Below are 13,198 nucleotides of genomic sequence, written 5' to 3' on the forward strand. Positions count from 1 at the left end.
TCAATTTCAGTGCTTGTGATTGGTCTGTTTATATTTTCTCTTTCTTCCCGGTTCAGTCTCGGCAGGTTGTGCTTTTCTAAGAATATGTCCATTTCTTCCAGGTTGTCCATTTTATTGGCATAGAGTTGCTTGTAGTAACTCTATAAGCCTGATCCTTTGTTTTTCTGCAGTGTCAGTTTTTACTTCTCCTTTTTTATTTCTAATTCTCTTGATTTGAGTCTTCTCCCTTCTTTTCTTGATGAGTCTGGCTAATGGTTTATCAGTTTTGTTTATCTTCTCAAAGTACCAGCTTTTAGTTTTATTGATCTTTGCTATTGTGTAGTATTCCAACACTGACCATTGGAAACTCTTTTAAGTGGCTCCTACACGCCTTTGACATGTTCCCAGCCCTTTGATTTTTTTTTAACACTTTCTTACTTTCTGGCACTGCAACCTGCTCCAGGGTCATGTTTTATAGGGATATGCCCACCCCATCAGCAATGAATCAGAGTTCTTGTTGCTCACCATCCTTGCCAGCATTTGGAATTGTCATTCTTGTTTTGCTTTGTTTCTTATTTTGAACATTAGCCATTCTCTAATGACAGATGATATTGAGCTCCTTTTTATATGTTTATTTACCATCTGTGTATCTTCTTTGGTAAAATGTTTGTTCAGATATTTGACCAGATTTTAAGTTGGGTTGTTTGTTTCCTTTTTGTTAATTTTAAGTGTTCGTTATACATTCTGGATGTAAGTCGTTTTTCCGGTATGTGGTTTTCAAATATTTTCTTCCAGTACATGTTTTGTATTTTTCTTCTCTTAACAGTGCGCTTAGCAGGATATAAGTTTTAAATTTTGAAAAAATCCTGTTCATTGATTGTTTTTTCTTTCATGTTTTGTACTTTTGGTATTGAATCTAAAACTCATTGTCATATGTAAGGTTGCACCAATTTTTCTCCTATGTTTTCTTCTATGAGTTATAAATTTCGTGTTTTACATTTAGGTCTACAATCTATTTTGAGTCGATTTTTGTGTAAAGTGATACATCGTACATGTAAATGGTCTTTTATTTTTTGCATGTGGACATTTATTATTCCAGTACCATTTGTTGAAAATGGTATCATTTCTCCACTAATTTCCTTTGCACCTTTGCCAAAAGTCATTTGACTATTCATGTGTGTTAACTTCAGGACTTTCTTGTCTGTCCATTGATCTGTGTTTCTGTCCTTTTGCCAATACCACACATTCTTGATTACTAAACCTTTATGTTACATCTTGAAATCAGGTAATGTCATCCCTCTAAACTTTGCTCTTTTATTGTAGAATTATTTTGACTATTCTGGTATGTTTGCCTTTCCATATACCTTTCAGAATCAGTTTGTTTTTATCTACAAAAACAGTTGCTGGGACCAAATGTTTTTAAACATGCTCTTCAAAATAGATACCGTTTTTCTTTTTTTTAGTAATGCAGCTATTAATAACTTTAGAACTTTTCTTTAGGGATTTGCAAGTACTATTACCTTCAATTCATCAACTGCTGCACAGTACTATACTTAGCATGTAATTTATGACCATAAATCTTTTATGTAGATTGATGACCAATTTTATTCATAAAATTTGCTTCTAAATAGTTTTTACTGTTTTTAGAAATAAAATTCACCCCCCAAAGATAACAAATCAGTTTTTTATACAATGTCACAACTCATTGAGTGATATTCAGGCTTTATAGGTGAAAAAACTTAGAGTGGTTGACTACCTACCCAAAGAGTCATAGTCAGTCACTTACACATTGTAGGACTTATCTACCTCAGAGCTATACAGGCATCTCAACCCTAGCATATCCAAAATGGAATTATTCATTTATTTTTAAAACCTGATCCTCCTTAATTCCCTGTACCTATCAGCAGCACAACCTCCTGCCCACATATCGAAACAAAAACTTCTTCCTCAGAACTCCTATTAAATTGGTCTCTTAGTTTTGTTCATTCTGTCTCTTTAAGTGATGAATCTAAATTGAGCCTATCCTTCTTCCCTAAACTTTTAAAACTTCCATTGTCTATTTACTTTAATCTGTACATATGTTTTGTTATAGTTTTTATTACAATACATGAAAATTAGGGTTCCTTGAGGCAGAGCCTTTTTCATTTTGTTCTTGGTAGCATTCCTATTGAGGGAGGAATGGGGAATGGAGAAAAGGAAAACAGTCCCATCCCAAGACTTATCTTTTAGTTAATTAGTCCATTCAATAAATATTTATTGAATACTTATTATGTGTCAAGTACAGTGCTAGTTGCTGGGAACACAGCATTATGGTCTCAATTTAGTTAAGATCAGCATTAAGTAAATATGAATAATTACATAAATACTTAAAATAGTATCAAGTGATATGAAGAATTATTGGTTCCTAAGAAAAGTTTATAGACAGCTGTATTACAGTCCAGGGCTTCAGGTGAGGGGATCAGGAAAAATCATACATAAGAAGCAAGAACAACAACAACAAATAGCATGTCAGTACAGTTTTAAATGGCACTGTGGAGGTTCTTTTCTACTCAGTTGAAGTCTATAGGCTCTGAACTTCAATAGTGCATTTTAGACTAAATCTTTGTTAAGATAGAACCAATTTATAACTGAGCTTTGCTTGACTGAAAGGCATATTTAGAGGCATTGAGTATAAGATGAAATTGTAAAAATTATTTCACATCTTTTTGTTTTAATTCCTTACTTCTTGCTTCCTATAATCTGGAAATTCCTTCCTTCTTTTTTCTCTCATCATCTTTTCCACTTCTGATCTACTTTGCATCTTTCTGTATAATGTTTGTCTTGTCTTATTATTCTGCCGCTTCTCTGCTTTCCCTTACCTCTTGAATTTTTAATGCTTTTTTCTTTGTCTCTTTTCCTTTTATCCAAAACTAGGAAAAAGTAAAAAGGATTCAGGTTAAAATGACTTACATATGCATGTCAATATAGACATGTTTGCATATGTACATTCCAACTTTTGAGACCATGGTATCTATTTTTCAATGTTATTGTTGGTGTATTTTTTATATTAAAGGTGGCACTGTGTAAGAAAGGAGACTTAGAGAAAAAAAAATTTAGAATTTTTGATAAGCTGATCACTAGTTCTTTTTATCATTTGGGGGTCAAAGTTTTGCTTCCTCCCATTGAACAAGGTAAAGGACTATAGGTTCAGAAAGGAAAGATGTGATATTGACTGATTTAGGAATAAATCAAGAAATGTGACATTTCATGCATGAGTCTTTTCACTTAGAGTGCAAGGTTGTCAGTCAGAATTTGCATGGTATAGGAAATCAATTGAAACTTGAACCTATGGACATTTACTTCAGCAATAGTCTTACTGATTATCATGACTGTCTAGTTAGACTGTTGTAGGCATAATTTAAAGATTACGAAAGGTTGAAATTCTTTTGTTTAATTGTAAACTTCATATTAATGATACATAATGTATAGTTTGTTGGCTGTATGTCATTTAATACCAACTATTACTTGGTCTTTATTAAACTAGTAAAACTTTATGTGTTGTACATGCTGCTAGTAAACCTTAAACCTAAAAGGTCATTTTACATAGAAAATTATGTGTCTTATATAACTGTTTCAAATTGCTTCCTTTTTCTTAAAGGTAAGTTGTTTGTCTAATTTTTGTTTTCTTAAGTGATACAGTAAGTAATGTCCTTATTGTAGGACTGAATTTAATTTTCTGGAAGCCACTATTGTTGATTTTTTATCTTTAACTAGATATTAAATGACCCACCTCAGAAAAATGTGTCAAATATACTGAATTGGCACTTACGGTGTATTAACATCAAAGATCTGATCTCATTTTTCAATACTCTGTATCAGGGATCAGCAAAGTAAGGACCTGTGGTGCAAATCCAGCCTTCCACTTGTTTTGTAAATAAAGTTTTATTTGAATACAACCACACCTGTTCATTTACATATTGTCTATGAGTAGATTTTCTTCTTCAAAGGCAGAATTTAGTAGCTGCAACAGAGAACATAAGGTAAAGCCTAAAATATTATCTGACCCTTTACAAAAAAAGTTTGCTCATCCCTACTCTATATAATCTAGTTGAGACTAAATTACTGTGTAGTTGATCTTTGATATCTGTGACAAATACTTACTGAAACTTTTAAAGAAATGCAAATTTGAACACAACCATACCTGTTCATTTACATATTGTCTATGAATGAGTTTGCACTACAAAGGCAGACTTTAGTAGGTACAAGAGTTTTTAAGAGTTTTTCTTTTTAATTATTTTATTTTTGGCTGCGTTGGGTCCTTGTTGCTGCACACGGGCTTTCTCTAGTTGTGACGAGCAAGCGGGGGCTACTCTTTGTTGTGGTGCACAGGCTTCTCATTGCGGTGGCTTCTCTTCTTGCCAAGCACATGTATGTGGGCTCAGTAGTTGTGGCTGGTGAGCTCTAGAGCACATGCTCAGTAGTTGTGGCACACGGGCTTAGTTGCTCCGCGGCATGTGGGATCTTCCTGGACCAGGGCTCGAACCCGTGTCCCTTGCATGGATTCTTAACCACTGTGTCACCAGGGAAGTCCCTCTTATTTTTTTTAAATAGGCATTTTTATTATTTTTTTTAATTTTTATTGGAGTATAGTTGATTTACAATGCTGTGTTAGTTGCAGGTGTACAGCAAATAAGAACCTGCTGTATAATAAAAGGTTTTAAGTTTTATTTTCCTCTTAGTGACCATTTATCACTATATTTATATCAATTATAAAGGTTAATAATAAAGCAAAATAGAGATTCACATGCCAAGTGGTTGACTTGGCTCACTCATGTCCTGCGTGTCATACCTGACCCACTCATTCACCAAAACATGATTCAGATCCATTTATCAGAAAATGATAAATCACTATATATCATGTACTTTTAAGGGCAATCACATAAGTTATTTATAGTCAAAAAGCTAAATTTATGTGCTGAGGATCTAGTATATAACATCTGGTAAGAAAATTTGATTTTAATTTTTTTTAAATTTTGGTTGTTAGCAAGGAATTTAATATTAGACTAAATACAGTTATCTTAACCATTTCCTATTGAAAGCTGTTATTTAAAATATTTAAACTCTTCATTTGCTTTTCCTTAAAGTAACAGTTCTTCATTTTGCATTGCCTGAATAAAACATATAAATATTACATAGGAATTTCATGCACTTTTTGTTATGTTGATTATTTGGAATATATGAATTACTTAACCTACCTACACTGTTATTTTCTTTTTGATTATATGTAACTCTTTGAAACAAAAAAAGGGAGTTGCATAATGTTGAGAACTAATTTTTTTTAAGTTCCCAGTAATCTGTGAATCTAAATGCTTAATTTCCATGTATCTTTTTACATTTTAAATGATCAAGTTTAATAAATTGTGACGTTTATAAAAATTGAAACTTCTTTGGAAACTGCCATTAATTGACTCTTAGTTTGATTTCATCTAAAAAGAACATTAAGGTAAATATTCCTTATCACATATGGCTTCCCAAAAAATCATATTTAGCCAACCAGTAACTGATGGTTAAATGCCGCTCATGTTCTTCAGATAGTTTTATATGATCATAAATAAGTGTAAGAATTTTATCTTACACTTTTCCACTGTGTTTTTTAATTGAATAAAAAGGAAGTGATTTTCCTCATAGTTTTTGTAGACGAAGCTTTTATGAAGCAGGATATTTGAAGACTTGATTTATTTTGGGAGAAAAAGATAAGAGTACATATTTGCCCTTATTGGAATGAGAATCCAAGGGGACATTAGTAGTTTGAGATAAACATTAAATATATATAATTCAAAATTACTACACCTACCTGTTGACTTACACCATTTAAATATGGGTAGAAATAGTTTTTTTTATATATGTTCATATTTTTTCCTGTGCAAATGCAATGTTCTAGAATCTATACTTTCTCTCCATGATTATAGCAGTTTGATTGAACTGTGGAGTTTGGAACAATTTTGTAACAAAGTTATTAAGTGTCTTCTGTAATCTTTTCCTAGTATCCTTTTTTTGTGGTAAATGTTAAATCACAGGAGCACAGAAATGGAGGGGGAAAACTTGAAACATGAATTTGGATATCTAAGCTTTTAAGTACAATTTTTAAATAATTGAAATCATTTCTAAAATCTCCATCATTTCACCGGTACCCATTACAGGTTTTCATTTAATCTACCCAATTTAATGACTGCCTAAATTATATACATTTTCTAAATATGTCATTTAGAACTTCTTTCTTTACTTTAAGTGCATTTCTTCAATTTACCAACATCAACAAACATATCAGTAAACACTATGACTCTTAAAAGACAAAAAGTCCATTTATGAAGGGAACCAGTTTACTTTTTTTGTCTTTAAATTGAATAATTCTATGTTATGCAAAAAAGAAAATAACATTAGTCATTTAAAAATGTGACCAGTTTTGGTCAGCCTTTCTATATAGCGTATTTGTTTCAACAAATAGGTAGCACCAGGAGATTTTCAGGTCAAATTTAGTGGTAGTTATTTGTCATTGCTTTTGAGGGAACATGGTTAAACTTTGTAATAAAAATACTTGCCTTGTTTTATTTGTGATAATGTCCAAAAAGGAGAGGAAATACAGTTTCTGGTAAGAATTGAAAGTCTAGAAATAAATATAATGATGAGAATGAGTACTTCTATCACTGGGGAACTTTCTTCATCTAAGCACATATGAACAATTGATCCTTGTAGTCATATACAGCAGTAAACATTAATAACTTAACAGTCTGAAGTCAGTGCAGAAGATATGGAGCATTATTGAAAGATGGAGTCGAGCAGGTGGCACTTTAATATGTTCAATGTCATGGTTGACTCTAAAGACTAGTCGAATGAAATTACTTGAGGTTCTAAAGATTTAAAAAGCGAACTCATTTTGCTGCACTAAGGAAATGCTACTGATCAGGCTTTCTGTGTCCCTTTTTTCTAGGCTAGAAAATATTAACCCTGAAGAAAATGACATGGTAAGCCATTCTCTGAGGAGATTTCTTGATGTCAGTCTTATATCTTAGAGGCTTAAGTTCAATTGAGTGGGTTTCAAGAACTAAGATGTGGGAAAAAGAAGAATTGACACACTAATAATGTACATCTTTGCTGCAGTATGAAAATTCAATAACTTCACTCAGTCAATTTACAATTCACATGTGCCTATTAATTAAAACCCTATATTAAATAAAATATATTAAAACTTCATGTCTGACTAACATATAATGGTGTTGGTAGACATTACAGGAATTACTGAACAGAATAAACAATGCAGACACAGGGATAGCTATTCAGAAGAATGGAGCTATAATTGTGGATAGAATCTACAAGACCAAGGAATGTAAAAAGAGAATAACTGCAGAAGAAATGAATGCAGTGATTGAAGAACGGGATGCTGCTTTGTCTCAGGTAACTGCATGTACAATATCTGTAAAAAGCATACACTTACCATTTTCCCCTCTTTCTTTACATTAAAAAATGACTTTTCCCCACATATTCTTAATTCGAAGTAGTTTTTAGCTTATAATTAATACCACAATGATTAGCTATATTAAAATAATCACATATTTTGCTATATCATTCTCCAAGTATATGCATTCTAATAAAACTGTTAGCTTGTTATAAAATTTTAGTTATATTCTTTAAAGTAATCACTTTTATATGAGACTTCTTACTTGAGTCACAGTTTTGTGAGGGCTGACATTGTCTTTATTACTGTTTTATTCCCAGTGCCTAATTCAGTGCCTTTTAGTAAACATTGATAAAGGAGTCAAATTATTAGGGTATTCCTTTCTGAACATTACTTACACCTTCCTGCTCTAACTGAAACCTGATTACTGCCCTGAGGATACCGCTTCCACTGCAGTCCTCTCAAATGTGAATATATTCCCTCGCCCAGCAGTTGGACCACTGGGCTTGGAGGCTTGTTCCTCATTAGTGTTTTTAGATCATTGTTCCTTTTTTCTCTCTAAACACCTCCAGCTTTGATGCCCATGCATCAGATTGTATCACCCACTACACACTCCTGTTGCATTCGTGTACACACTCCCATGTTGCTTCCCTCATTTCTTAAAGATTTTAGGATCTTTCACTGTCTCTTTCTTCAGCCTACTCCTGTCAGTTCTTGGTGATTTAAATATCTATGTAGGTGATACTTTCAATATCCCTCTCATCTCTTTGAATCTCTCTCGTCCAATAATCCACGTACGCTACACTTATTCTGCCATACACCCTATGGTCATACCCTGTTCTTGATCATTAATCAGTCTCAATTTCAAGCATCCCGCTTGAAGACCACCATTTGTTATCTTTCCAGCTCACTCTAGAACTCTTAACTCTAGCAAATTGTCAACTCTCCTGGCACCTGATTATATTGATCTTACCACCTCTTTTACTATCCCTTAATCCCCTCATGTCCTCACTTCCCTCTTTATCTAGTTTGGATTCCGTGGCTCACCATAATTATCACCAACTTGCATGTAATATAGCCTCAGTTGTTTTGGCCCTCTCTTCCTTTATCCTGCTCACCTAGCAAAACCTAAGTTTTATAAATTTAACTTTCTGCATGTTCTACACCTTCACAGCTTTATATGGCAGGAGACTATCACACAAATTTGCTGACTGAACTTACCTCAAGTTCATGACCACCGTCTTCAGGTAGACCCTTGGTGTTGCCTGGCCACCTTCCACTCACTTTTCCGCTCTGGAGGACTATTTTATGTTTCTCCTTTCTCCTCAAGCATCCAACGTCTGCTTCCCAATAGAAAAAAGAATTTCTGCTTATCCCCACCATTTCATTCACCAGCCTACCTGCATTTGCACCCATATACTCTGCCTTTTCTACTTTCTTTTTTACATGCTTCTGTTTAAGGACAACTTCTCTGTTTCACACTAGTTTACATCTTTTCTTGCCTGCTTAAGGTTATCACTTAACCAATTGTCCCTTTTCTCTCGTACTTCATAAAATGTTTCCTTATTAGTTCATTTCTATCACTGTGTGAAATTCTTTACTATATCCCATGGAGGCTGGGTGAAAGTTTTGGTAAGTCTTGGTCTGCTTGTGCTTCACCCCTGTACTTTTGCTTCCCACACTGAGAGCAGAGTATTCACTAGGGCTCTACCCCTGGAGAATCCTCTATTCTAGTGTTTGTCTCTTTAGCATTGTAAGACTATGGGAAACTCCATTATTCTTTTCACAGGGCTTAAGGCTTAGCTTTTTAACTTTAAGCCCTATACAGTTTTGAGAGTTAGCAAATGATTTGAGATGGAACCAAGTCTCAAATCTCCAATTTTGTCACTTCAGCCCTGCATAACTGCCAGAAGCTTAGATGATTTCTCTGTCCTCCAGCAGGAGCCCTCTGTATAGTCAAAGCCGGATTTCTCAGCCTCTTGCCCATTCTCCGAACCTTTAAAACTCGGGGAAAACAATGACTTCAGATCTTCAAATCACCTGTCTCCAGTTAACCCCTCTTCAGAATCCTAGCTGCTCAAGTTATTGTTGCAGCAACAACCTTCTGATGTCTTAAACAGATATTTTTTAAAAATTTAATCTGGCTTTCCTTGTTCTTGGCTGGAGAATTGTTATGCCACAAATGATTCTATCCTATCACAGTGTGGAAATCAGATTAAAATTGGGAAAAATTCAATTTAAATTCAATTTAAACTTTTAAAGTGGGCAGCTGTTTTTAGCATTTTGTGCCCTACCAAGTGTATTCAATCTTGGATCATTCAATATATTGTTGAAGAGATAGCCAAAACTATTTTTATGTGCTTGAAACAATTATAAACTCAAACATTTGATTTTTTAGAAATCGTCTATTTTGTTAACTAAAACACCCATGTACAGAGAACTTACCACTTTCTTCCTTTATCCCGGCTATATTCCAAGTCTTTATTACAAGGCCTTTGCTTTCGTGTTTTGGATATATATTTTTTTTTTTTTTCTTTTTTTTCCGGTACGCGGGCCTCTCACTGTTGTGGCCTCTCCTGTTGCGGAGCACAGGCCCCAGACGCGCAGGCTCAGCGGCCATGGCTCACGGGCCCAGCCGCTCCGCGGCATGTGGGATCCTCCCGGACCGGGGCACGAACCCGTGTCCCCTGCATCGGCAGGCGGACTCTCAACCACTGTGCCACCAGGAAAGCCCGTTGGATATATTTTATATACCAACCCCCCTGGCCCTTTTGGCAGAAGTCCACATCCCAACCTCCATTCCCATGCCTAACTTATTCAGTGCTCAGAGGCTAGGCCCTTCACCTACTGCATCAGGTACCAGCTGAGGTCCAATAACTGAAAATCACTATAATATTATCCTACCGACTACAAGTATCAGTGAGGCCCAAAGCCTCCTGTTGCCAGGCTCTGACCATCTATGCATGTCCTTGGAAATCGAAACTAGCCTAGAACTAGCCTAATTTAGCCAGCACCCCAAGGAATAGTATGATAATTATGTGAAAACTTGACTGGACCACAGGGTGTCCAGATATTTGCTAAAACGTTATTTCGGGGTGTGTCTGTGAGGGTATTTCTGTATGAGATTAACATCTGAATCTTACATCATTGGCTCTCCTGGTTCCAGGCCTTCGGACTCAAGCCGGAACTATACCATTTTCTTATGATTAGAATGAGATTTTGGGTTTTGAGAAAGAATACCACAGAAATTTCACCTTAATTAGCACTATTTTCTCTTTCCCCAGGCTAAGCGTCTCAGCATCCTTCAACCCCTTCCCTGAGTTTCCTTTTTTTGTTGTTGTCTTGTAGTTGTTAATTTTCCCTTCTTGGTTTATCAAGACTGAAAGATTGATCATAAATTTCTATTACCTGAACACCATGCAGAGAGTCTTAACTCACCACTATTTTCTGGAAATAAGTCACTCCAAATATCTAAATTCAATATTAACCCTTTTAATTTGTACACTTTTCTTAATTGTGTTTGTCGTTGAAAATATTTTTAAAACATCTATGTGCCTCTTTTAACCAGAATATAATTAGCACATCTTTGTTTGATAGTTAATTCATTTTTGTCAAATGCTATAATGAAAACTATAGATCCTGAGATCTTTCAGGTCCAGAGTTGACAAATACAAAAAGCAGGGAGGACCAAGGGGTAATCATCAGGTTAATTAAAGAAATTCAGCTAAACATTTCACTAGTCAGGTTTCTCCTTCTCTATAGCCGCAAGCTATACCATGCACTAAGCCCCAACAAAATGAAAGATAAACCAAAAAAGAGGAAGACATGAATCCAGTCCAACAATACAATGAAGAAAATTCTAGGAAGACAGCTGAACAATGTACAAAAAGTACAGTTGGTCTGTTGCTTTATAACTCTTTCTACCTTTAAGCATGTTTTCCCCTCTCACTGACACATGCTTCTATCCACTTGTTACTTGCTTGTCTACCTACTACTTTAAAGCTAATTTAAATATCATCTCTTCAATAAAGTTCTCTCACATGAAGCAATATTGATAGATATCTTCTTTTTGCCCACATTTTACTTTACATGCTATTATAGTACTTGTCACACTGCGGTATAGTTAATTGACTTTATGCCTGTCTTCCCACCTAGCATGAAGGTAGGAACTGTTCTGTATCTGTGTCTATTAGTCCTTAGGACAGTGTAGGCACAAAATATAGGCTTGTTGAATTAATGAACTGATGAGCTTAGCTGTTTTAGATCTATTTCAAGATACATTGAACTAAAAGAAGTTAGTGAAATATTATTCATTTATCCACATTTTATTGAGGACCTGTTATATGTCTGTGTTGGGGAATTCAGCAATGATCCAAATATAGAAGGCTCTTACTCTTATGGAACTTACATTTTAGTATGGAAATATAGATAGTGAACAAATAAATGAATAAAGTATTTTCAGTTAGGGGTGTAATGAAAATAAAAAGGTAATGGAGAGTGACTGCAATTAGTAGGAGGATTGTCACTTTAAATAGGGTGATCAAGGCAGTCCTTTTGTTTAATTGTTGAATTTTGGTGAATAGTTGAATTGAGACTTGAAAGAGGAGAAGGATCCAGCCATGCAAAATCTGTGAAGAGAGCATTCCATCAGAAAAGAATACATCAACAATGCCCTGTGAGAGGGAACAAGCTTAGTGTGTTTAAGGCACTGATGTAAATACTCCAAGCTTAAATATGGTTGAAGTGCAGTGAGCAAGGAAGATAGCAGCAAGTGATGAGGTAGAAGAGATAGGCAGCAGACAAATTTGTAAGGTCTTGTATGCCATGGTAAGGGCTAAAAATTGTGTATAAATGCAGAAGATACTGAGGGAGAAAGGCTGTTGCAATAGTCCAAGTCAAAGATGAAACTGATGGTAGCTCAGTGGGGCAATTGTAGATTTAGAGAAGTAGACAGATTTGGGAAATATTTCAATAGTATAGTGAGTAGACCTTGAAGACAGATTGGTTTGGGGCATAAGGGAGCTGGAAGAATTAGGCTGAGTCTATTTTGGGCTTGAACAGTGTATAGATATTCACTTCCGTTTTTGTGATGGGCAAGTTTTGGGGGGAAGATCAACGTATTTCGGAAGGGAATTTACATTTTCTCTGGGTGTGGTATATTTGAGATTATTCTTAAAAATCCATATGGAAGTATTGAGCAGGCACTTGGCTCTTGCAGTCATCAGCATATAGATAGTTAAAGCTGTGGGTCTAGATCAAACCAGGGAAAGATAATTGAGAAAGAAGGGGCTTAGGATCAAGCCCTGTGGTCTGTCAATAATTTAGCTGGCCTACTTTAGTTGGCCAAAGTAGAAGGAGCACACGGGGGAGACTAGAAATGATAGCAAATGAGGTAGAAGGAAACTGAAGAGAGTATGGTGTCAGAAAAGGCAAGAAAAGGAAGTGTTTGCAAAAGATGAGAATGATTAGTTCCCTTGATTGGTGTTGAGAGGTCAAACAAGGTGAAGATGGAATCATTACTTTTAGATTTGATCACATGGGAGATGTTGAGAGCCTGGACAAGAGTTTTGTCCAGGACAGAGGACACATTGGAGTAGTTAGAGGACAGAATGGAAGGTGAGGAACTGAACCAAGTGAATGTATACAACTTTTATCCCCCTGTAATGGAGATAGAGAAATTGGCAATAGATGGAGAGGGGGCTTATGGTTAGGGTTAGGGTGTGTCGTTGGTGAGTTTTTCTTTCTTTTTTAATGGGAGATTCTAAGGCATGATGTTGTTATGTTGAT

At 35.2% G+C, this 13,198-nt stretch overlaps 1 protein-coding gene across 10 annotated transcripts in view; it reads left to right on the forward strand.

Annotated features, from left to right (window-relative positions):
- MIPOL1 (mirror-image polydactyly 1) overlaps window positions 1-13,198 on the forward strand; it is a 320,015-nt gene that overhangs the window by 110,722 nt on the left and 196,095 nt on the right. For 9 of the 10 annotated variants that reach the window (XM_055088396.1, XM_024116474.3, XM_055088395.1 and 6 more), the window contains 2 exons: window positions 6,947-6,980; window positions 7,240-7,410. In XM_055088396.1, the coding sequence (XP_054944371.1) occupies window positions 6,947-6,980; window positions 7,240-7,410 (205 nt within the window). The remainder of the gene's footprint in view (window positions 1-6,946; window positions 6,981-7,239; window positions 7,411-13,198) is intronic. The other variant, XM_055088397.1, reaches the window with a different exon arrangement.

The sequence above is a fragment of the Physeter macrocephalus genome, chromosome 11 (assembly GCF_002837175.3).
Source record: "Physeter macrocephalus isolate SW-GA chromosome 11, ASM283717v5, whole genome shotgun sequence".
Taxonomy (NCBI): Eukaryota; Metazoa; Chordata; class Mammalia; order Artiodactyla; family Physeteridae; genus Physeter; species Physeter macrocephalus.